Genomic DNA, 26,852 nt, shown 5'->3' with positions numbered 1-26,852 from the left:
CTTTACACTTGTTTTATTGACTTGCCCCTTCCATCTACTCTTTTGGGCATTTAAAGGTGTGCGTTGTGAGACAGACAGACAGACAGACAGACAAACATAGAGATTGGAGTGGAGTGGAGTATCAGGCTACTGATACTTTCCCCTATGAAGGCAAGTGATGGGGGAATCATGAAAGCCGTCTACAACTTGTGGAAGTAGCAGGAGAGAGAGCCTGTGAATTTTTAGTGTGCATAAATGTGTTGTTGCATAGGTGAGGTGTTGTATTATGTAGGGAGATGGTGCCTGGGTATTGTGAGGCTGCTTAGAAAAAGTTTAGCTGAAGTTCTTTGAGGTGCCCAGCTTCCCTTCTAAGGGTTGATTAGAAAAGGCAGTGCTGTTAGCTGTCCATTTTAGAGCTTGCGACATAGTAGAACCTAGAAAATTGAAGGTCTCTACAGTTGATACTGTATAGTATTGTTTACTATTGTAAGAATTTATTAAAATATAAAAGTTAGAAAATTGATAGGGATGATGAGGAATATACTGTAATTAAAAATGAAAGGGACAAGTAGTTATTGGAATAATATAAACAGAAATAAGTGGAAATGTGAATAACAAAAGAAGACCATCACGAAATAGCTGTGAAGAAAGTTTATATATAAATGTTGTATGTTTTGTAATGTCATTTTATGTTATAACAACAACAACAACAACAACAACAACAACAACAACAACAACAATAAAGAAAAAGCAGTGGGAGGTCCCTAGTCCTGGTATTAGGGGCTGTTGTTGGAAGGGTGGAGGTGGGCTATAGTATTACAGCAGGGGTGAAATGCTACCGGTTTAGACTAGTTCGGCCAAACTGGTAGCGATGGCGGTGAGTGGTTCGGAGAACCAGTAGCGGCGGCAGCGTAAGGCTCCGCCCACCTGCCCGGTCGTCATTACTTCCTGGTTTTAACCAGGAAGTAACCTGTTTTTTACTCTCATACGCAAATATGAGGGTAGGTTCGCCATCATGGTACTAGTATATTGTATATTGGAAAAACTAATTCTATTTTGCTGACGACTGGTAACATACTTTAGATCACTGAGGTACTCCGTAGAAGTTTCATAACATCTTAGTGTTTCCTGCCTCTCTTAGAGTTGTATAAAATTATAATTGATTTGTGGTTCCAAATTGCCTAATATTAATCAGCTTGAAATTGATCGCAAGCCTCTTTGTTAGTTAAAGAATGCGGCATTACAAATAAACTGTATGTACATTTATTCCAGCCCTTAAATCCATGTGTCCAGTTTTAGAAAAGTGAAATTAAATGCTGCATTTCTCTAAAGAAACTCAGCAAAGGACATCATAAATATCCCGTTAATCAGTATTTTACCTGCCATCTCAGGAAACTATAAATTACTTGCGGGTTTTTTTTTTTTTTTACATGGCTCTTGCAACTATTAATATACGCACAATAACGTGTAAAACATGTAGTTATTATTCTGCCTATATTAATTCTTTCATACTAATGATTTATTTTTCATTTTCTCCAGGCTATAGACCTGAAGTTAACTGGAATTGATTTATAAGTGAGGAATCTGTATTAAATGGATGCTCTCTTCATCTTGCTACAGTGGAAAACTGAATTGTCAATTGAATGTAGCCTGATAAATAGGACTCTGAAGATGCTGTATCAGCAAGAATGAAATCACTGGAAGATACCATACAAGGAACCTTTTGGGTATTCTCAGACTTATTTGATTTTTGATTTTTCCGGTTTCTGTGGGAAGGGGAAGCCCTCCTTTCTGCCTTGCTGGATACAAATCACCTTGTTTTAACCATAGATGTACAACTCATGTGGGACCATGGCTTTTCCAATATCTGTATGGCTGAACTGTGTGTGGAGGGCAACACAAGCTCGCTTGTTGCACATGGGATTGGATGTCACGTTTACTTTTTGCGTACTTGGGTTCTTGATTCACACGGCCGCCGTGTCATCCCAAAAGTTGGATGATATCGACCCCGTGGTGACCACCAATTTTGGGAAGCTGAGGGGGATGAAGAAGGAATTGAACAATGAAATTTTGGGGCCAGTGATCGAGTTTCTTGGAGTTCCTTACGCTGCCCCGCCTATTGGAGAACACCGATTTCAGCCGCCTGAACCACCTTCTCCTTGGCCAGACATCAAAAATGCAACGCAATTTGCACCAGTATGTCCTCAAAACATCATTGAGGGCAGATTACCGGAAGTCATGCTTCCTGTTTGGTTTACGAATAACTTGGATATAGTTTCTACTTTCGTACAAGATCAGAATGAAGACTGCCTCTATTTGAATATATATGTCCCAACTGAAGATGGTGAGTTATTTACTTAAGGAGCAGGGGAAAACTTTTGTTTACTTTTCTGTTTGATATTTCTTTAAACGATGAAACCATGTGTACTGGTAGCCAGCACGGCTTTTTCTGTCTGCATGCTAATTCTTTCATATTTTTTTTTTAAAGAAACCTGTGTGCATGTGGCTTTTCTATGTATGCATCAGTTCTTAGTCAATGCTGTCCTTTTTCTTCTCTTAGCCTAGACTCCTTTTCAGCACGTTTATCCTTAGGTCAAAGTTGGTACCTAATTCTCATTCCCATTGACTCCTGAGACAGATGCATCAACATCTCGATCCATTGCATGGATAGGCAAGAAGGAGATTCTACTGCGCTCAAACGATACATATAATAAGCAGCCCATATCGAAGCTAATGGTATTGCATGCTCCTACCGTCTATCATTGGAGCTCCATGTTATTTTCTAGTCTTCTATTCATTTTTCAGTCAAAAGAATATCCAAGGAATGTGCCAGAAAACCCGGCAAGAAAATTTGTAGAAAAGGAGGTATGTATAAAAGTGGACACAAATCCTGGGTTGCAAAACAAAAACAAAAAACTGAACTGTTCAACACCGTAGGGAGCAACACTGCCATCCTAAAAGAGAATTAGCTTGTTGCTGTTGATGGTGGTGGTACAGAAAGAAGAAATTGTTCGTAATTAATAGGGTTGGAAACCAGCGAAATAGGACAAATATTTTAAAAAACAAGAGAATTAAACAAAAATTTCCTTTCCCCTTCTGAAGCATTAATGCACAGGGTATTGGAGAGTTGTTTGCATGTAATCATCCGATAAAAAAGTGGAGTTCAGTGGTAATGTGTGTTTTTCACATGTAGAGCCAGTGACTTAGTAGAGAGTTTAATGAGCCTAAAGCTTTTATAGCCTTGATTCCCTTTGAATGCAACAGAGACGATTTTGTAGTTGCTGTATAAAATTACACTCTCTTTTTTTTTCTCCCCTTGGGTATCTTATTAAAAGACTGAATGCTGTTTCCAAAGAGATAGAATTATAGTTACGTTCTTCTGGCAGAAGAAAAAGTATGGATTGCAAAATAATTACTTTGTTTACCAGGTTTATTGTTTCATATCATTTGGACCGAAAGTGTACATAACACTTCATACTGGATTTATATTTCTAGTAATACTCAGTTTTCTATTGGCTACCACAGATGGAGATATAGTGGATTATCATCAATTGAGAAATGTTTTCAGATTAGGGTTTTTTTGGTTTTTTTTTTTGAGGAGTTATAGTGAAGATTTTGAATTGTTTTCCCATGTATTTTCCATTTTGTTTAGCTTTACAGTCCTAATTGATTGTTTACCAAAACAAAGTATTCTGGCAATCAGTTAGAAACCTGAGCATTCACTTTAAACTTTATGGCAACATCATGTTCTTCAACTATCACCAATACAATCATAGACGAGCCATTGACATAATTTGCTTTTGTGTCATCGTTTTCTTTCTTTGCTTTGCAAATCTATTCAGTGAAAAAAAAAATGATGTAATTCAACTTTACTTGTGCAAATCAATAGTTGTGGAAACACCCGTAGCTTTTGCTATTTTACTTTTAATTGCCTGAATATTAAAAATGGAACTGGTCAACATTTGAGTTGAACTGAAAGAAAATGTGTGAGTTTTCCATTTGTATTGATAGGGTTCAGATGGTTGTTTGATTTATGGAGCTGGGAATAACTTTGGGAGGAAAATACTCTTCCTTAATTCTTCTTTATCGTGAATTGCATCCAGCAAGAAAATCTTGGCTTATATTAAACAGATTGCTTGTTTTGTAGTTTGTTAACCACCACTAAACTAAAGTTTGAAATGGGACATAATGCTATCTAATACCACAATTAATTAATGGCAGCATACTATCCAAAGAAGATGAATACATAGATTTACTGCTTCATAAACTTATAACCTCAAGTAATTTTCCAAATTGATTCATTATTTACATGTTTGAAAGGTGTGTCAATAAATTTTACTTTTTGCATAAGATGTAGAAATCTGAGGTGAGTTAGAGAAGAGCAATGTGGAATACAGTTCCACAGTCATTGCATTAAAAAACAATTATAACCATGTTAAATGCCAGTCAGGCACCATAATATGTTCTGTATTCTGTGACATTTGAAAGTGCTGTTCCAACATTAAGACCTAAGAGTATATTCTTGTTTACTAATTAAAATCAAACATTGTAACAATGATGTAAGATTAATATGATTACCTTTGGATTGTGAACTTAATTTTTTTTTTCAGAAAACGGAAGGGAAAAATATTCCATATTTGTTTCAAAGACTCTTCCTGCCGGCTGCTTCAAAATTGTTCTTCTATTAAGAAAGTTTTTTTTTTTTTTTTTTTAAAAATGGATCTAGAAATGAGAATGGGGGTTGATTATTCCTCCCAGTCTTTCAGTGTTGCTAAAGTTGCTAGACTTTATCTTAATTTGCACTTTCTTTCTTTACCAGTAGAGTCTATAGAGAGCTGTATCAGATACAATGTACCATTAACCTATTAACTTGAATTAGCTTATTTTCTGGGGTTTGTATAGTACATTGAATCATAAACTAACGAAACAGGCTGGGCTTTGCAATGAGCTAAGTCATTAAAAAAAAGCTGTGGTTAAAACTTTCACAGAGATTATCTTAAATTTATCTAAATTCTGTACAACGTTTAGCAATTTAAACTTTTGTTCAGCTATCCTTATCCTGAATTAATAATAGACACATCTCCTTTTTTCCAACTCTTCTTTAGAAGCCTGATTAGAATCCCTTAGACATGGATTCCCAGGAGGGTAGAGGGTTCATTCCATAGGAGTAAGATGCAACCAGGGTTGGGATTCAGCTGATTCGGATGGGTTCAGGCGAACCAGATGCTAATTTTACATCTGGTTCACCAAACCAATAGTTGCAAGGACTACTCGGGCCACTCTGCCCCACCCCTTCCAGGAGTCTCCACGTGACCTGTTTTGGATACCAGGTAAGTGCAGTGCCCACGTGGAGGCTCTGGGAGGGCAAAAAACAGGCCTCCTGGAAGTTCCGGAAGTCTGAAAACGGGCCGTTTCCGGCCTCCGGAGGGCCTCCAGGGCCTGGGGGAGGCCAGTTTCACCCTCCTGGAGGCTCGAAAAAAGCCTCCGGAGCTTGGGGAGGGCAAAAACACCCCCCCCCCGCAGGAGGTTCAGGAGGCCAAGTAGGCCACGCCCACCATGGCCACGCCCACCCAGCAACCGGGTAGAGAACCGGTTGTTAAAATTTTTGAATCCCACCCTTGGATGCAACTCAGTCAAAGTATTATGTGTGAGAGAAAGAAGGTGAAGACAGATCTTCCCTAACAGTTCACAGACTGTATTGTAGATGCAGATAGTAGAATCTTCAGTCTGCAAGAACTGATCTCAGGCCCCAAACTAAATATGACATATGGCTATTCTTCCAAACTGGGTTATTTATTGTTTCACACCTATACACATAATCCTGCATTGGAATCTATCTCCTTTCTACATTCCATCCCACATCCTCAATGTGCAGGGGATACTGACTGAGTTGAGATCCTTTTCCTGAGGAAACAACCTCTCTATATTGCTACAAACACTGGTTGACTTTTCATATAGAATTAATATATAGACAGTTGATGTACAGGCACATTAGAGAGTGAGATGAGCCCATATTGTCTTGCATGCTCTCTTACTCAGACCTGGAAGCTACTGTATGTCACCATTCAGATATGGAACCTATGGGGAGATGTCAGTAGAGCCTCCTCTCTGGTTTAAAACAGTGATGCTAAAAGTCTGTTGGTATCTGTGGCAAAAAGTTCAATTGGTAAATGACATTTCAACTATTCCAGAGTCTCCCACTTCTGTTGCGTTGTGTTGTGTTCTATTATGCTGCCAAAATGGACGAATTATCTTACTAGCTTACAGTGACCATACATTCTTTAATATGAAGGACAATCCTTTATTTCACAAAGCTGTGGATTTGGATTTATTTGTGTTTCATTTTGTCCTCAATTTACGACTATAATTGAGTCGAAATTGCTAAGTGAGACAATTGTTAAGTGCATTTTGCCCCATTTATGACCTTTCTTGCCACAGTTGTTGTTGTGTATCTAATTTTGGAGGGAAAATTTGGAGGGAAAATGCTCGATGATGATTGGGCAGCACCCTGGCCAGGATACTATATAAGGAGAGCTGTCAGTGTTGCACATTTGCTGGATTCTCACTCTGAAATAAAGAGCTGTTGTTCACATAGATCTGGTTACTGTCTCCTCACTAGCCCAACTTAACAGTTGTTAAATGAATCTGGCTTCCCCATTGCTTGCTTGTCAGAAAGTTGCAAAAGGTGGTCACATGACCCCTGGACACTGCAACTGTCATAAATATGAACCAGTTGTCAAACATCTGAATTTTGATCATGTGACCGTGGGGATGCTTCAACGGTCATAAGTGTGAAAAACAGTCATAAGTCAATTTTTGCAATGCCATTGCAAATTCACTCACTACATGAACTATTGTAAGTCGAGAACCAGTGGTGGGATTCAAATAATTTAACAACTGGTTCTCTGCCCTAATGACTGGCTGGGTGAGCGTGGCCATGGTGGGCATGGCCAAGGGTTGTGACAGGAGCACTTGGCCTCTTGCAACCCCCTGGGAGCAAAAAGGGGCCACGGGGAGGGGGGGCGCCACCCCTCCTCCCCCGTTTTGGGCCTAGTAGGTCTCCCTGCAGCCTCCTGGGACCAAAAATGGGCCATGGGGGGGGGCTGCACCGCACCCCCTGTGTTCCATTTTGGGCCTAGTAGGCCTCCGTGCACTTATCTGGGAGCCAAAATGGGCGCGTAGGGACTTCTGGAAGGGGCAGGAAGGGGAGGGGCAGGCCAGCCAGCAATTTAACAACTGGTTCAGCCAAGTGATGTGAACTGGTTGAATCCCTCCACTGTTGAGAACCACTTGTATTTTGATCATTTAACTTTTATTCTACAAATGATACCACATAATACAGTCTTTCACATTCATGTGAAAAATAGAGAAATTGAATCATTTTTTTTAAAAAAAAATGAATTTACATATTCTATTTTACTTTAGGCACTGTATTTTATCAGAATATGCATTTTTGTAACATTTTTCTTGGCTTTCCTCTTGAATTTACTTTTGTAAAGCAAAGCTATAAACAATTAAGGTTTTTTATTTTTATGAACTCTTTTCAGATTTGACCTTTTTCAGGTTTGTCTTTTATCTTTTTCCAAGAAAAATGGTCACAGTAAACTAGCCACAAAAGAAGTTATTATTCTAAAATATTTGATATGTGGTCAGCCAGCCATTATCTTATATAATTTTTAAAATTAGTTTGTGCTGGTTTTATTTCTATTGTATTCTAGATGATAGCTCAATGCTAAAAATATTATAACTTAATATTAAAATATATATTATAAGAGAATAACTCTGGTGTCAGTGTTACACTCTTAGTGTGATAATATCCTATTATCCTCCTTCGTTTTTCCCCTTGAGATGTTTTTGCTCTGGGATTACAGCTTTGTACTTTCTATTTGTCCATCTGTTTACTTTGTGCTGGTCATTGACTGAGTAAAGGTTACTACACTTAAGCATTACCTACCACTCCAGGCTTCACTTAGGTTATATGACAATTTGTTGCAATCAACTGGCTATGGCCAACTCACAGGCCAACTAGCTGTGGGACAAGAGTTACACTAATATCAAAGAAATGGTGGAATAGAATCATTAAAGAAAGGATGCAAAAGGAGGTATAGAATAAAATATAAATGACAAAAATTAAAATATTTTTTTCATTTGTTTTAAATAATTAAATTGAATTGTTAAATTCTTCCACGGCGAGTTGGCCATGGCAATTTGGCTGTGACGAGTTGGCTGCAGCGAGTTGTCCCATTCTGTTTGGTATTACTTGATGGCTGACTACTTAGTATCCTATTTTCAGATACAGCAAAATATTAATAACAATTTTTTAATTTAAGAATGGGAATGAGAGCAGGAAGTGGTTTTCTTCTCCTATTTTCATCGGTTTCCCCTAATTGACCTCAATCATAACCTAACTAAATAGATTAGGATTGAGAATACTATGGTAGGCTTCCCACCACTTCCAGTAACAGTCCAATATCCTTAGATGACTTTCTGCAGTTCTCTGTAGATTCAAAGCTGGTGTTGTTTGTTGAACAACAGTACCTTCATACTGGAGGTTTTTAAGAAGAGATTGGACAACCCTTTGTCTAAAATGGTATAGTTTCCTGCTTCAGCAGGTGGTTGAATTGGAAGACCTCCAAGGTCCCTTCCAACTCTGTTATTCTGTTATGTCAATCTGTTCTGTTAATTAATTAATTAATTAATTAATTGCATTTATATTGCCGCCTATTCGCCCATGGTGACTCAAGGTGGTTTACAGAATATAAAACCAATAAAACTTTAAAACAATAAAACTAACAAAAAAAATCAAATAAATCAATATAGTACAATATAACAAAATCACACACCCCACCTCCCACCCCCTGCCCCGGCAACAGCAGATCACATGAGTCATTTAATGGGCTCCATCCCACTCTGGGTTCCCCAGGCCCACTGGCAGAACCAGGTCTTTAGCACCTTCCAGAAGAGAATTAGAGTGGGGGCCATTCTAATCTCTGGAGGAATGATGTTCTAGAGAGAGGGAGCCACGATGGAGAAGGCCCTCCTTTTGGGTCCCACCAGGTGTATGTCCCTTGGGGATGGGAGCCACATCATTCCCTGCTTCCCCGTTCTGATGGGTTGGGTAGATGTGACCGGCAAGAGACGGTCCCTCACATAACCTGATCCCAAGCCATGAAAGGCTTTAAAAGTGACAACTAGCACCTTGAATTGCACCCAGAAGCAAATTGACAACCAATGCAGCTCCTGCAGGTGAGGTGATACATGTGCACACTGGGGTCTGCACAAAAGTATGTGGGTCGCTGCATTTTGTACCAACTGGAGCTTCTGGATGCTCTTCAAGGGCACCCCCATGTATAGCTTGTTGCAATACTCAAGACAGGAAGTGACTAGGGCATGAGTGACTGTGATTAGGGACTGTTGGTCCAGGAAAGGACATAAGTCTTTGAGCAGGAGTTGTGAGTCCAGGAAAAGCCCTAGATTACGCACAGGGTCTGTTTGGGGTAGTGCCACCCTATCCAAGACCAAAGGTGGCAATTCTCCCTGAGACAACAAACCCCAAACCCAGAGTCACTCAGTTTTGCAAGAGTTTAGTTTCAACCCGTTGCTCCCCATCCAGCCCCTAACAGCCTCTAAACACTGCGGGAGGGAGAACACAGCATCACTTAACTCACCATGGGCCGAGACATATAGCTGAGTATCATCAGCATATTGATGATACCTCAGTTCATGATGACAGATGATCTCATCTAGCGGCTTCATATAAATGTTGAATAGGAGGAGAGAGATTACCGAGCCCTGAGGAACCCCGTAAACAGTGGTGGGATTCAGCCAGTTCGGACCGGTTTGGGCAAATCAGATGCTAATTTTACATCTAGTTTGCTGAACTGGTAGTTGCAAGGACTCCCACCTGCCCTGCCCCACCCAGGAGTCTTCATGCGGCCCGTTTTGGATGCCAGGTAAGTGCAGGGCCTGCACGGAGGCTCTGGGAGGGTGAAAAACGGGCCTCCCGGAAGTTCCAGAAGTCTGGAAATGGGCCCGTTTCCAGACTCTGGAGGGCCTCCAGAGCCCAGGGGAGTCATTTTTGCCCACCCAGAGGCTCAAGAAAACCTCTGGAGCCTGGAAGGGTGAAAATGCCCCCCCCCCACTGAGGTGCAGGAGGATGAGTAGGCCCCGCCTACCCAACAACCAGGCAGAGAATAGAAGAAGAGCTGGATCCTGTTCCCAGTGTGTGCATGCACAGAGCTGCCAGGAAAAGGGAACAGCTAAAGAGCAAGGGTCGACTCAGGAGTAAAGCCACAGGTGGACGGTGAATGGCCCCTCCCATAGGGAATAAAGATGAGCAAAGTGGAGGGGAGTTTGCAGGAGACATTTAGTTCATTTGGGTGAAGATCTGTTCCTGCATTCTTGCCAAGTATAGTCAGTTACAGTGTGGAGTCTGAAAGATATCAGCCTTGCCACTCTCCAAGCCTGATAAAGGTCAGTAACTGAACTATCCTGAAAGAGTGTGGGAGAGGAAAGACTTTGCTGGAGAGGAATTCACTGTAAATTAAATAAAAGGGGTTTATCGGGACGAGGATTCGGCTTCGTGCTGGTGGGGAAGCCTAGGTCAGAACAGTGGAGTCCAGCAATGGCTTCTAAGAAGAGGGCAGACCACAGCCTCCTTAAACTGCTGTGGTACTGCCCCCTCCTGTAGGGAAGTATTAATCACTGCCAGAGTCCACCCGCCTGTCACCTCCTGGGAAGCTTTCACAAGCCAGGAGGAACATGGGTTTAAAACACAGATGCTTGCGCTCATACTCCCTAGGATCTTGTCCACTTCCTGGGGAGCAACAGTTCCCAGATAACAGGGTAAGAACCTGCCTTAGGGGCTTCCATCGGACCAGCAACCATGCCGGCATCTAACTGGGAATGAAGTCGAGCGATTTTGTCTTCCAGAAAACCTGCAAATTCCTCAGCGTGGACCTTCAGGAGGACTTCAGTCACCTCCTGCTTCCCCAGGAGGAGGCGACTCACCTTAATCGCTGGGCGATTATATGTTAATACTGTACATTTCATGTTGCCACAGTCTTAATTTCTAACAGATGGCATAATTCTCCATGGTAAGAAACCTCCAGATATATTAACAGTTATTGGTTGCAACAGAATGGAAGCAATAATTGCAATCTTGTAAAAGAAAAATATATGGCTCCCATCTATTCAGTGGACTGATTGCATTTGTCAGTTATGAGCAGATTGTCTATCGATGTAGATTTTGTATAGACAAGTACAAGTAGTCCTTGACTTATGACCACATTTGGGAGCAGAATTTCTGTTACTAAGCAAGGCAGTTAATGGGGGGGGGGTGTTGCATTTCTTTTTCTTTGTTTTAATTAAAGCACTCTTTATGTGCTCCCCTCCCCCTTGGACAATGTATATGTTACCATAACTATTATTTTTTTGTGTTTTGCCCTCCCCGCCCTTTTTTAGCATTTAATAGAATACAATAAAAATAAATTTTAAAAACTGCAGCCTTGTAGGTATCCTGCAACTGCTATTTGCCCACCTTCAGCATAGCATAATCTGTTTTAGACTCATGAATAAAATGTTTAGAGAAAGTTGTGGCCACCCTGAGGATTTCTGACTATATTAATACATTTTAAAATACCGTTCTTATAAAAAATAGCCAGTTGTAACTACAGCATATACGATGCTGGTCATAGCCGAGCTCTAGCAGCTTTTGCAAGGATGGTAAGTTCAATTCATTTCTTAGGAGACTTAATTTTCCTGCAGCCCTTTCTTTGTGCGTGGGATTATGAAGATGCCATTTATTGCCTTTGAGGTTTGCAGATGACCAGAACAATGTGTGTCGAGGGAAATCAGGAGAACAATATCCACCCTGCAATGCTCTATCCACTTTGTATGAAAATGACTGCAGCAATGTACATGCCTCAACTAATGTGCATTGCAGCCCCAGCCTTCGCTGTGGTGCTGTTTATCAAGCATGGGTAATTAGCTGAGTGACTTTCGCCTCCTATTACGAAGCATTGATTTCGCATAGTCATAAATAAAGAGGTGAGGTTTTATCATCTTTAAAGGTACAAAAGCCAATCAGACTTTTTTTTTTTAATGCCCCTAAAGCATCAGGGATATCAGCAAGTTGATAAAGAGTTATCTAGGTAGGTGCAGGGATGGCCAAATGAACTGTTTTAATCAAAGAAAAGAACACATCCAATTTTGTTTCTTACTTGGAAGCTGCTTTTAGATTTTGTGCTTGAGGAAGAAAAAAAGTGAAATTCTGATTTGGGCCTTTGTTGATTAGATAAGCTTGTTGGTATAGAAATGTATAGCCTAAGTATGCAAAAATAAAAAGTTGAGGCTGCGATGTTAATAACTTTATTCTACTGTGCTGAAAAGAGCTGGAAGTTAATGTATTTTTTTTTCTGTTTTGTCCTTCATCCCACACTTTTCTGTTCCCCTTTCCCACAATCTTTATTCTTTACTTGTATTGTATATTTTGATCACATACGCACAAAGAGATATCTGTTGTTAAGTAGCTGGCGAATTTGGACTGTGGAACAATGAAGAGGTTTGACTTCTAAATGCTCTTCAAACTTTTTGAGTCCGTTTTAATGCTATGCTGAATATTTGCTACTGACCTTTGGTGCATTGAACCCTGTGGGGGAATAAAGTGTGCTATTTTAAGACCTAGGTAAGAATAATCACATCTATGTGATTTCACATTTATGTATTTCATGCGTGATAGCATGAAATACCATCTTCATTCTGGTTGCTTCACCTAGAATCCATTAAGTGTTTTTTTAAACGAAGAAAAATAAATAAATAAAAAATAAAAAACCATAACTGGATTGCTTCTGTAATAAGTGTGAAACATGTTTCATCTTGGTTTTGGACGAGAGGATACATAGGAAATTTCATTATTTCCAAGTAATTAATATCTTATTGTTAAAGTATGGCAGCTGTTAGAGGTGTTTAGATAGTCCTCTTTATGTTGCCTCTTTCTAGTGATTCTTATGGAAGTCTTATGCGCAGCAGCATCTGACAGGAATTATCCGCATGCCATTATTATAACATGCATGCTTATATCAAAAGAAATCCACCCTGCTCTGTAAAAAGAAAGAATATGGAAGAGGTTTATATTGGTATTGTTTATACTATAAACAGGAGGTAGGATGTAAATCCATTAAATACTTCATCGCATCCAGATTAGACTGTTAATTAAGTGTGGAACTGGATGGTTATGACAATTAGGTGTGGGGGTTTTTTGCCAAGTGTCAAGGCAGTGATCAGGTGCCCTGGCAATTGGTTATTTTGGATCAAAAGACAATAAGCACATCAGTGAATAATGGGATTTTAAGCTTCATTATTAGCTCAAGGAAACAGATTTAAAAGCATAACATAGAAAGCATAAATACCAGGCAAAATGATAACCAAATCTCTTACAAGCTGTCAGGAGCTCTTTAATAATGACAGCAGAGATGTTTAGGTGGCTAGTTTCCACAATACCCAATTCTAGATTCTGTGCAGAATCTCCTAGCTTAAAGGCTAGTCCTGGGGATTTTATTAAAATTTGCCACCATGACTTCATGGCCCTGTTTCTGTGGTCACGAGATTGCAAGTCACTGATATTGACTTTGCGTTGGGAATTGAAAATCTGAGATTTTCAAAGATTTACAGCTGTGTGAAGTTTCCCACCTTCTTCTCTTTTATTCAGTAAACTAGAGTAAAAAGACAAGCAGGTTAGCTCAGAATGAGTTCCATATCTCTAGGCTTTTCTTAACAAGGACAAGACATACCCTGTTTCCCCCAAAATAAGACATCTCCTGATATTGAGCCCAATCGGGCTTTTGAGCGCATGGCAATAAGGCCAAGCGCTTATTTCAGGGTTCAAAAAAATATAAGACAGAGTCTTATTTTCAGGGAAACATGGTAAAACATATCATTAAAACTCCTTGGAATAATGATACTTTTCTACATTGCCACTGCAGTTAGCTACTTAGCTGGCTCAAAAAATCATAATCAAATTTAAAATTTAATTGCCATAGATTTTTTTTCTAAATTAACCCATCTGGAAGAAACCAAAAAGTGTGATGATTAATAATGAATTTAGGAATGGCTTTTTTTAAAATTTATTTTCTCCCATATGTGACATTCTGAATTGGATTCTGATAGATGCTGGCATAGTAAATTGAGTAGCTGTGCTTGCACCAGAGGTGGGTTTCAGCAGGTTGTGACCAGTTCTGGAGAACCGGTAGTGGAAATTTTGAGTAGTTTGGAGAATCGGTAAATACCACCTCTGACTGGCCCCACCCCCATCTATTCTCTGCCTCCCGAGTCCCAGCTGATCAGGAGGAAATGGGGATTTTGCAGTATTCTTCCCCTGGAGTGGGGAGGGAATGGAGATTTTACAGTATCCTTCCCCTGCCACGTCAGCAAGCCGTGCCACGCCCACCAAGCCACACCCATAGAACTGGTAGTAAAAAATTTTGAAACCCACCACTAGTTTGCACAACACACTAGTTCGCTTTTTGTACATTTTTGTGTACAAAAATGTATAATATATTGAAACATGCTAACCAAACAGACTGGATTTTTTTACATCAAGGCAAGTCCCCTCAAATTAATCAAGAACAACAGACACCAAACATACCAGGATGTGTGAAAGCAACTGCTAGGTCATTGCCTGGCCTTAGGAAATACATTGTGTGAACTCAACCAATTATTAATCTAAGGAGACCTGGTTTTCCAAGCTTGGGGACCTTGAGGCAATTACTTTTTTTTAATTTCTGCACTGTTTTGTTGTAAATATAAAAGGGATAATATACTTTAGTAGTTTTTGAAGGATATAAGCAAAGTTATAATGGTAACTCTGTGTTGTCAGAAGAATAATTCGGGGTTCCAACTCGAGCCGGGGTTGCAAGAATAACAAGAATAAATAAAATAAATCAATAAAAATGAGATCCAGACAGCTGTGAGGAAAGAAGAAATATTTATTCCTAAAAGCAAAACAGCTGGCTTTTCTTGCAGCAAGGTCAATGGGGAAGCTGGCAGGAAGTTGCAATCAAGAGGTACCCGGTTAATTTAGTTCACAATGGGAACTGTAATTGCCAAAATCACCACTGCTAAGTGACTACGGAGATTCTCAGTCATCCAGGTCATGGTTGTCCCAAAAGTCCTCTTTCAAGAGGCAACTGGGCTTTCTGGTTTTTCTTTGAAGATGTTTTGCTTGTCATCCAAGAAGCTTCTTCAGTTCTGACTAGATGGTGGGGAATGGAAGGATTTATACGCCTTGCAGAGAGCTGGTCATTTGCATTCTTTTAGCGAGTCATTAAGGTCACCTGAAACAAAACAACCATTTCATAAGCACATGGCACAACATAGGAGAACACATGCCTGACTAGGTGGTTCAGTGGCTAAGACACTGAGCTTGTAAACACCAGCAGTTTGGTGGTTCGAATCTCTAGTACAGGTCTCCTGCATGAGCAGGGAATTGGACTAGATGACCTCCAAGGTCCCTTCCAACTCTGTTATTGTTACTGTTACACATCAGAACTAGATTCAGCAGTCCACCTACATTTCAAAGACATAGTCCACTCATTTTGAAGTCCACATTTTGGACAGAGAAGACTGCTGGTTTGAAAGAGGAGTCAAAGAAGCCATCTATGTCAAAATTGAACAGCCTTCTCTTAACAAAGGGGGGAAGGATACAATATCATCTTATCTCCAATCTACAACACAGTCTTTTCAACAATTCCAAGAAGGCTTCACACCCATGCAAATGACCAGCTGTCTCCAAGGATAATAAATCCTTCCATTCCACTCCATCTGGTCAGATCTGAAGAAGCTTCTTGGATGAGAAGCGAAACATCTTCAAAGAAAAAAACAGAAAGTCCAGTTGCCTCTTGAAAAAAGCACCTTTGGGACATTGCTAAATGACTTAGTTACATGACTTTGCACTTGATGACCGCAGTGCTTAATGAGGACAATTCCTGTCTCAATTACTGTCATTAACTGAGGACTTCCTGTAAACAACAGATGGTTATATGTTCTTCAGCCCTGAAGCCAAATTCATTCTGGAAAGTCATAATTTGACCTCATAATCTATATCAGTGCTACCTCAAAGGATTAAGCACTGTCGATTGCATTCATTCGGTTTCAGATAATTTTGTCCTGTCTTTCTTTTTCTTTCCTTATACTATTTAAATACCTCTCCTATTTCCTATGCAGCTTTTCAACTCGCAATACACCAAGTCAGATAATGAGCCAAACATTATCTAGTGCAGAACTTTAGATCCTTTTGTAATCTAAAGCTGTTAGTATCACCAAACAATATGAGAACGCTTATATTTAACATAAAATGTTTGAAATTGCCATCCTTTGTACTGTGATCCTTCTTGTTAAAAGTAACACTTGTTGGATTGGCTGCCAGGTGCTACACGTGAAAAATCATTCCTCTTTTCTGCCTGCACTAAATTCATATTTAAGAATGAAGGCTTAAGAATGAATATGTCTTTTGCTTTATTGGCTTCATAACTTCGTTTTGATTTCTGTCAAAACTGCAATCTTATGCCTACCAGAAAGAGAAGTCCTTGAGAAATAAGAATGTTTGTGTGAGACAGAGATAAAGAAAGGGGAGGGAGGGAGGCAAAGAAGGAAAGAAGGAAGGAAGGAAGGTAGGGGAAGGGGAAGGAAGGAAAGAAGGAAGGTAGAAAGGGGAAGGAAGGAAGGAACGTAGGGGAAGGGGGAAGGAAGGAAGGAAGGAAGGAAGGAAGGAAGGAAGGAAGGAAGGAAGGAAGGAAGGAAGGAAGGAAGGAAGGAAGGAAGGAAGAGAGAAGGCTGGGATACAATACCAGTTGCCTTCTTCAGGGAAAAAGCTAGATTTAGACTAAAGAAAATTCATTGCAGAATGGAATACTACTCTCCAGCTAGGAGGCACCATTAGCCGATCTCAGCAGTTCTTGAAAAACTAAGCAAGATTGGATTGCTGAGCTGTAGATTGCACAGGGAGATTTAAATAAAATAAAGGTGGCACTGGAAAGCCACCTCCGTATCGTTGCCAAGAAACTACAAAAGCATGTCCATGAAGTCATCAGAAGTCAAATTCAATTCAAACAAAGATTTTACATTTCAAATGGAATAATTGAAACAAAGTCATCTTGCCACCCTTAAGCCCAGTGGTAGGATTCAAATAATTTAACAACCGGTTCGCTGCCCTAATGACCAGCTGGGTAGGTGTGGCTCGGTGGTCATGTGACCGTGTGGGCGTAGCCAACTCAACATCACTCACGTCGATGGGTGCTTCGCCTTAGCTATTACAATGTAATAAGGGTTAACCAGAGAGGCAGTTTCTGTAAGCAGGGCAATAAAAATTAGGCTAGAAACACCACCAGAATGTTTCCTTCCTGCCTTCCTTGCAGGATTAGCCCTGTAAAGTGGGAGAAAAACAAAATAAGATTTCTTCCAACAACCGGTTCTCCAAACTGCTTAGAAAGTTAACAACCCGATCTATTTGATTGTGTCTCTGACAGTTGTATGAAAAGATAATATTCTGCTTATGGATGTTGTTCCACGAGTGTAACATATTATTAATAGCCCCACTTCTTCAACGTCTTTGGAATAGACTGGAAGACCACGTGTGCTTCGGAAGCAGGAACACAAATTCTTACCTGGAGAAGTATGTTTAGGTGGATTGGATATATTCCTTTGTCTACCTCAGCATATATGTTTAAACCAGCTAGTTTTCTTACATAACAATCTTCTTCTCAATTGACTTGCTGTGAATTGCCCATGCTCATGGCAAGAAAAGACCCAAAGCATTATTTTAAGAACTCAGAAATCACTAATCATTTGTAGAATGTTAATTGATACTCCAATGCAAGTAAGAAGTCCTAGTGGGATCCTAGTCCTAGTGGACAATCATTTAAATATGAGCCAGCAGTGTGCAGCAGCTGCCAAAAAAGCCAACACAGTCCTAGGCTGCATAAACAGAGGGATGGAATCAAGATCACGTGAAGTGTTAATACCACTTTATAATGCCTTGGTAAGGCCACACTTGGAATACGGTATCTAGCTTTGGTTGCCATGATGCAAAAAAGATGTTGAGACTGTAGAAAGAGTGCAGAGAAGAGCCATAAAGATGATTAGGGGACTGGAGGCTAAAACATATGAAGAACCGTTGCAAGAACTAGGTATGTCTAGTTTGATGAAAAGAAGGACCAGGGGAGAGATGATAGCAGTGCTCCAATATCTCAGGAGCTGCCACAAAGAAGAGGGAGTCAAGCTATCCTCCAAAGCACCTGAAGGCAGGATAAGAATCAATGGGTGGAAACTAATCAAGGAGAGAAGCAATTTATAAGTAAGGAGAAATTTCCTGACAGTTAGAACAATTAATCAGTGAAACAACTTACCTCCAGAAGTTGTAAATGCTCCAAAACTGGAAATTTTTAAGAAGATGTTGGATAACCATGTGTCTGAAGTGGTGTAGGGTTTCCTGCCTAAGCAGAAGGTTCAGTGGTGGGTTCTACTTACCTTTACTACCGGTTCGCATTGTGCCCGCGCACAATGTTTCTTGCGCATGCGCAGTTCAACTTTGATGACCTCGGGGTCAGTGGGCGGAGCCTCCCACTGGTTTTTGCAAACCGGTCCGAACCCGGGGCAACCCACCACTGAGGGAGTTGGACTAGAAGACCTCCAAGGTCCCTTCCAATTCTGTTATTCTATTCTATTTATTTAAGAGAAAAATTCATTTGTATTAGAGGAATGTCTGGCATTCTTGTGGTATCTTTTCCTATATATGTAAGAGTGCAGAAAAGCACAACAAAGATGATTAGGAGGCTAAAACATATGAAGAATGGTTTCAGGAATTGGATTTGTATAGTGTAGTGAAAATAAGGACTGGGATGACTTGATAGCAGTGTTCCAATATTTGAGAGGCTGCTATAAAGAAGAGGGAGTGTCACCCTATTTCCTAAAGCATCAGAAGGCAAGGAAAGTAACAATGGATGGACTAAGCAAGAAGACTAAGCAAGAAGAGAAACAACCTAGAACTAAGGAGAAACTTCCTAACAGTGAACAATTAACCAGTGGAACAGCATGCTTTCAGAAGTTGTGGGTGCTCCATCATTGGAGGCTCTTAAGAAGAGACTGGACAGCCACTTGTCTGGAATGGTCTCATTCTTGTGCAAGAGATTGGACTAGAAGACCTCCAAGGTCCTTTCCTACTCTGTTATTCTATGTCTGAGTCTATCATTTAGGACAATGTTCGTCAACCTTGGCAACTTTTAAGATCTCAACTCGCAGAATTCCCCAGCCAGTATTTGCAGGGGTTGTGATTTATTTTTTCTAAATTTTGATATGCATGCTTATTATTAAGCATCTGAAGATCCTAGATTTTTATTCTTCAAATGTCTTTTCTGGAATTGCTATTTAAAGCATGTCTTTGATTCAAAGCTAAGATGTATTCACATGACACTGTTAACCATAAATATGACTTATCAGCAAATTTAACCAGGCAATGTCCCACTTATTTTTCTTTATTTCTCTCCTGAGAAATGGGAATGGTGTGGGTTTTAAGCTGCTATCTATACTGTATTATAGGTTAAACATGCTATCCGAATGTAGACTATGTCCCAGGGGTGAAATGTCCCAGCAGGTTCTGACAGGTTCTGGAGAACCAGTAGCGGAAATTTTGAGTAGTTTAGAGAACCGGCAAATACCACCTCTGGCTGGTCCCAGGGTAGGGTGGGAATGGAGATTTTGCAATATCCTTCCCCCAGGAGTGGGGGAGGGAATGGGAATTTTGTAGTATCCTTCTCCTGGAGTGGGGTGGGAACAGGGGTGAAATCCAGCAGGTTCTGACGGGTTCTGGAGAACCGGTAGCAGAAATTTTGAGTAGTTCGGCGAACCGGCAAATACCACCTCTGGCTGGCCCCAGAGTGGGGTGGGAATAGGGATTTTGCAGTATCCTTCCCCTGCCATGTCCAACAAGCCATGCCCACAGAACCAGTAGGGAAAATTTTTAGGTTTCACCACTGGGTGGGAATTGAGATTTTGCAGTATCCTTTCCCTGCCATGCCCAGCAAGCCCCACCCACCAAGTCACGCCCACAATTGAGATTTTGCAGTATCCTTCCCCTGCCATGCCCACCAAGCCACGCCCACAGAACCAGTAGTAAATTTTTTTTTGAATTGCATCACTGCTATGTCCTATCTCTGATTGCTGCAAATCATAAGATAGAGCCATGGTTTGTGATGGTTTCGAAGTATACATTCTATGTTGAAAAGACTTCACCAAAAAAGAAAACAGAGAGTTTTGAACTCTGTACTACACCAGTCATTTTTTTGCAAGAACACGTATGCACCACCAGCAGATTGGCTATATTATTTTATGATTAAATAAGTCTGCCAGTGTGCCTGATGCCTATATCCAGTCATTCTTCATTTTTATTTATGTACATCTAACCTTTGTTTTATGTCCCATGCCAATAAAACAGTGTCAAATTTTAATTTATTCAGGTCTGGCCATTGAGCAAAGCACTGAGTAATTTAAATATGCTGAGGAATATGGCTTGGATATCTTAATAATCCATTTATCTGAGAATGTCTCAATGATTAAAAAGTTAACAATCTACTAATTGCCTTTCTTTATGAATAAATAGCATTTGGCTAGCTCTCTTCAGTGTAGGTTTCAGATTTCTGTTTTCAAGTGGCTTCCTCTCTCTTCTCAGTTTCTCCCACATTTCCACATTACAATATTAACAGATACTGCATAAAGAGAGGGGAGTTAGTCTATTATAGCCAAAAATCAAAAAGTGTCTGGTGGCATATTTTCAGATTTATTCCTTCTAATAAAATCTATAAGCCAGAAAAAAATGCTAGAAGGCTCTTCCTGTTTTCCAGTACTATTAGTTATATATATTATATATATTACAACAGTTGCAGTATCTTACAGTCATATGATCACAATTTGCAGACTTCCAAGCCAAATTCCAATGAGCAAAGTCAATGGTTAGTAATTTGCAACAGGGTGAACTGTATGGCAAGGCCAAAATTCCTTTCCCTGGTGATGAGGTTCTTATGTAAACAAAGAAAGGAAGTATGTAGGTTTCTTTTCCCATAACTGCATAATTTTTTTGGGGGGGTGTCATTGGCAAGATTGTGGCAAATGACAGGATAGCAGCGTTCCAATATTTGAGGGGCTGCCATAAAGAAGAGGGATTCAATTAGGGGTGAAATCCAGCAGGTTCTGACAGGTTCTGGAGAACTGGTAGCAGAAAATTTGAGTAGTTTGGAGAACCAGCAAATCCCACCCCTCGCTGGCCCCATAGTGGGGTGGGAAAGGAGATTTTTCAATATCCTTCTCCCAGGAGTTGGGAGGGAACGGGGATTTTGCAATATCCTTCCCCTGGAGTGGAATGGGAATGGAGATTTTGCAGTATCCTTCCCCTGCCAAGCCATGCTCACCAACACACACCATGCCTACCAAGCCACGCCCACAGAATCGGTAGTAAAAAAATTTGGATTTCACCACTGGGTTCAATCTATTCTCCAAGGCACCTGAAGGCAGGACAAGAAGCAATGGATGGAAACTAATCAAAGGGAGAATTGATCTAGAACTAAGGAAATATTTCCTGAAAGCTAGAATCAGTGGAATGAGTTGACTCCAGAAGTTGTGGGTGCTTCAAACACTAGAGGTTTTTGAGAAGAGATTGGACAGTCATTTGTCTGAAATGTTATAGGGTTTCCTGCTTGAGGAGGGGTTGACTAGAAGACCTCCAAGTTCCCTTCAAACTCTGTTATTCTGTTAAATTTCCCAGATAACCAGTTCAGCATGGCTTACTAAAGTTCTAGGCTTGTGCTTAGGAATTGAATGTTTCCTGAATCACTCAAGAGGAATATGCCATTGTATAAATTAAGGCCAGTTCTGCACGTTGAGACAGCAGTAAACAGGACATGTTCTTCTGGAGGATTCATAATGTCTCCACTGTGTCATCTGCTTTTATTTTGGGACACTATTTCCAATCCCCTTGACTATTCTTTGCACCTGTTCCAATTTGTATGAAATCTTCCTTTAAAATGTAGCGGAGCCCAGAATACTTGAAGTAGGATCTGCCTAATGTAGCATAAAATGGAATAATTACTTCCCATGTTTTGGAAATGGTATTTCTTTGACGCAGTCTAAAATTATATTCACCCTTTTGCAGCTTTCCTATTAAGCTTATGATCAACGACAATTCAAAGATTTCTTTCATATACCAAGCAAGCAATTTTCCATCTCCCATTCCTTGGCATTTGATGCCTTTTTTCCCTGTGTCTCTATTAAATCTCACAGTGTTATTTCCAGCCACTTCTCTATCTTATCAAGCATGTTTTCAATATTGCTTTTGTCTTTTAGAACATTAATTATCTCATTTGGCGTTGTGTCATCTGCAGTTCCCTCCGTTAGCATTTGGGAGTGGGGGGGAGGGAAGGGTGGTACTGATTATAGTGGAAGACAGTGATAATGGAGATGGATTTTTACCTTTATGGATGTTGTCTGAAAGAATATGCATAAAGTATAAAAAGATGTAATACATGTCTTTTGGGTAAAGGATCGCAGCGCTAATAGGTAGAGAACAGATGGTAACAGTTTTAAAGTACCGCCATTATCATGGATTTTACGGTACTTCCCATGTAATGCTTTTTATTCCTGAGGGCTCTCTGACACTGACTTGATACGTTTATCAGGAAGCTTGACTGGAACTAAGTAGGAATTAGGATGCTCGCATTTTACTGGCTGAAAAGTGCGTGGGAATCTTTCTTTTCCTCATGTAAGTGTAGAGTATCTGCTGTAATAATATGCTTGGGGTGTCCGTTCACCCCGTCTGCATTAGCTATGCTGTTTGATAGTGAGATGGGTGGCATATAAATTTAAGAAATAAAATAAAAAAATAAAATAAAATAGGACTTGTAAAGACCGTAACGTGACTCAGCCACCTTATCCTGAAGGTGTTGTGGCCCACTGGCAGCCGGCAGAGCTGGACAGTGAGAAGGTTGGGGAGGAACTTGGGCCAGTCCTGGGGGCTGAGGAAAGCTCAGACGAGGGCTCTGCATCGGAAGCAGAGAGGGGGCCAAGGCCATCTGTTAATTATGTGCAGCCTCTGGAGTCTGACATCAGCAAGGCAGAAGAACAGCGGGAGCCTGTTCCCAGTGTGCGCATGCGCAGAGCTGCCAACGACAAGAACAATTAAGAAAACAGGGTCAACTTGGGAGTAAGGCTTGGAGATGATTGGCCCCTCCCATAAAATATAAAAGGAAAAGCGAACGGGATGTGAGCTTTTGCAAGAAGCAATTAGTTCATCTGGCCGATTCAAGATTTGAAAATTCTGTTTGTGACTCGGTGCCAAGTTTGGCCTTGCCCTGCGTCTGGAAATTAGCTCTTTGGCAGTGTTCCATGTGAGATAGGTGGGTGTTGATAGCCTTCCTCTGAAAGACTGTTTATCAAGCCTTGCGGACTGTAAATGAAAGTAATTTACAGCCCTATGAATTAAAGAGGTTACTGAACTGAAGAAGCTTCTTGGATAAGAAGTGAAACATCTTCAAATGAAAAACAGTCCAGTTGCCTTTTAGAAAAGCACCTTCGGGATAACCATAACTTGGATGATTGAGAATCTCCATAGACATTTGGCCACCTTATGTTTTAAGCAGATGATGGAAGCGGGAAAATAAAACAGGATGTAGAATGTGTTCACCACCTTGAGTTATTTGTAAAAAATAATGAAGTCAGGAAATGCCAAACAAACAAATAAGTAAGCAAGCAGCACCAGGGGAAGAAAAATGGAGCCATGCAGCAGAAGAACAAGAAGAAAGTTGGTGCATGGATTTCAGGTTTATAGAAAAGACAGTTGGCTGAGAATGAGTTATCGTGGGAATCAGGTTGGTGATACTAATGTCTTGTATTATAATTTGGGAAATCCCCAAGTTCCTACTAGAAGAGATGGCACTTACAGTGACATTCTGTTGTGGTTAGCCATAGTAGAGTTTGTTTAGCTTCTGCCTGTCACATCATGAAAATCCAATCATTTGTCAACAGTGATTTATGATGTGGGATGATGCATGAAATCATCCAATTATGGTATATTCAATATACCATGGTTAAGCAAACTGCCCTACACTGTGCAAATCCAGTCAGTGTAGTTGATTTATGGCGTCAACCCAGCTAGTTGACCTAATTCAGTAGTCCATGGTTAAGAAAATCAAGAGTTGCCATAATAAGTGACAATGCCCTCTTTTTATGCCTCACCTAATTTATAGAGTTGCTCTGAGAACAGACAGATTTGGATCAAATGAGTTTGGCTCAATTCTGATAGGCATAAAATTGAGGTGCTGAGAGATGATTTGCTATCTGATTTCAGGAACGCGGTATTTTATTTGAAAGTGAGTTGGGAAGGGGAAGATATGCAAGAAATTTAATAGGAAGTAATCATACGCCATATAAATGCACAGCATTCTGTGACTGAGAAACTTCTGTAGATGACATTTTACTCCTTTTAAGAGGCTTCTTGCAAGTAAGTGTTCACTGAAAATCAGGTATTTATACAATTACCATAATTATATCTATGCATCTGCTGTGTGTACCTATAATTATTTCATTAAAAACTGTAATTATAACATAATTGCAGGTGAAAATGAAGTGTTTGGAGCACATTGCAAAAATCCTTAATATGGGTGAGCTCAGGATCATTTTACAGCTTGCACTTTATTTTCATAGAAATATCAGAAGTATTACCACAGCTAGTGAACTGGCTGCAAATATTATGCCGAAATCGTAATATTTTTTTTCTTCTCTCCTGGAAGAAAACATCAAATCCAGGCTAACAACTGTGCCAGGATGTTGTTGTTTTTTCCCCCATTGTGGCAGCTATTTATGTAGTTTATTTTAGAAAAAATGAAAAAAATAATGATAGGTTTTACAGAAAAACAGAAAAGAAACAGTACATTCCACAGGGAAAAAGGAGATAAATAGGGACACCAAGTAGCATTAATTAATGCTAATTTAAACACATGTATTGATTCGCATATACAAAAATTGTCATTAAAGGGGGTATGTGGAAATGACTTTAGGAGAGAGGAGGGAGGTTCTATAGGTGGCACCTCCCCCCCCCAAGATTAGCAAGAATGAATAAGGGGAAATCCTTGATATGCTGGAAGTGTGGAGAGACTGTTAGGAATTACTACCACATGTGGTGGGAATGCCCAAAGGTGCAAAAAAATTGGAATTTAGTAAAGAACTGGCTGGAAGAAATTTTGTCAACAAATATAGAAGTCAAACAGGAATTTGGAGGAAGGGAGAGCTGCAGTCAGATAAAAGGCAGCTGACTTTGCAGAAGGAATGGGAGCATGACCAGTGGTAGGATCCTCCCGGTTTAACAACCGGTTCGGTGATTGCACGCTTCACACACATTTTCACTTCTGCGTTTCTTTGGAGGAGAAACACAGCTGAGGCGCAGCAATCTGCTCTGCCATGCGAATCAACTGAGAAGATAAAAGTAGGAAAATAGCGTTGGTGGGCGGATGGGCCCATCTGATCGTCAGGGCAAACCGGTTCGCTCCCAGCTGATCGTCAGAGCTACCAGTTCACCTGAACCAGTCCAAACTGGTAGAATCATGACAAACATCTCATAAGGGACCCCCTCCTAGTTTCCTAATGTGTAAAGGGGGAGGGAGTAGAACTTTCAAGCTTTCTGTCAATGTAATAGTTAAACTAGAATGAGTATTTCTGGTTATGTTTCTGTGTGCGCTACTCATAAGTGTGACACCTTTAGTTAAAAGGCTGACTTCTCTAAAATAGGCACTTCTTAGCAATCCTTGGGAAAAAACAAATGCTACACTCTCGTAAATTCAGAAAGCATTCTTACATTCAACAGGGATATACCCAATGACTTGAAACAATACATTTGGTAACTTTTGCATTCAACTATATATTTACATTTTTGAAGCTATTGAAATATTCCACAGCAAGATGGAATATTATATACATTCTTAAGGTGGAATCCTGAATAAAGCTTATATAGATAATGGAAATGGCTGCAGTGCAAGCAGAGTTCCTGCCCTGTCCCCACCCCTTGTTGAAAATATGTATTTTATTGTTTCCACGTGGAACATACCTATTAAGTTTGCAGTGACAAAGTGCTTCAGTTTTCAAAACCTGCCCTGGAGGATGAGACCATTTGCAATAATTTACCATAAAATCACAATCTTATGATCTTAACCCACAAAACGGTATCTAATTTCAGTGAACAAATGTGAGAAGATAAAGTTTTTTTTCTCGTGTTTATCATACAACAAAACTGGTTACCTTCCTACCATCATAGAATAGAATAGAATAGAATAGAATAGAATAGAATAGAATAGAATAGAATAGAATAGAATAGAATAGAATAGAATAGAATAGAATAGAAGAGTTGAAAGGGACTTTGGAGGTCTTCTAGTCCAACCTCCTGCTTAGGAAGGAAACCCTACACCACTTCAGACAAATGGTTATCCAACATCTTCTTAAAAACTTCCAGTGTTGGAGCATTCACAACTTCTGGAGGCAAGTTGTTCCACTGATTAATTGTTCTCACTGTCAGGAAATTCCTCCTTAGTTCTAGGCTGCTTCTCTCCTTGATTAGTTTCCATCCATTGCTTCTTGTCCTGCCCTCAGGTGCTTTGGAGAATATCTTGACTCCCTCTTCTTTGTGGCAGCCCCTGAGATATTGGAATACTGCTATGATGTCATTAAATTAGACATACCCAGTTCCTGCAACCGTTCTTCATATGTTTTAGCCTCCAGTCCCTAATCATCTTTGTTGCTCTTCTCTGCACTCTTTCTAGAGTCTCCACATATTTTTTGCATCGTGG

At 40.1% G+C, this 26,852-nt stretch overlaps 1 protein-coding gene across 8 annotated transcripts in view; it reads left to right on the top strand.

Annotated features, from left to right (window-relative positions):
- NLGN1 (neuroligin 1) overlaps positions 1-26,852 on the top strand; it is a 768,195-nt gene that overhangs the window by 225,451 nt on the left and 515,892 nt on the right. For 5 of the 8 annotated variants that reach the window (XM_087872510.1, XM_034438960.3, XM_034438959.3 and 2 more), the window contains exon 2: positions 1,519-2,323. In XM_087872510.1, the coding sequence (XP_087728636.1) occupies positions 1,810-2,323 (514 nt within the window). In that variant the 5' untranslated portion in view covers positions 1,519-1,809. Of the gene's footprint in view, positions 1-1,518; positions 2,324-2,784; positions 2,845-26,852 lie in introns of all 8 variants that reach the window. The other 3 variants (XM_034438951.3, XM_034438956.3, XM_087872509.1) reach the window with 1 other exon arrangement.

This window comes from Pantherophis guttatus, chromosome 6 (genome assembly GCF_059756535.1).
Source record: "Pantherophis guttatus breed Tessera chromosome 6, ASM5975653v1, whole genome shotgun sequence".
NCBI classification, from domain to species: Eukaryota; Metazoa; Chordata; class Lepidosauria; order Squamata; family Colubridae; genus Pantherophis; species Pantherophis guttatus.
This window is presented reverse-complemented; position numbering and strand designations above follow the sequence as displayed.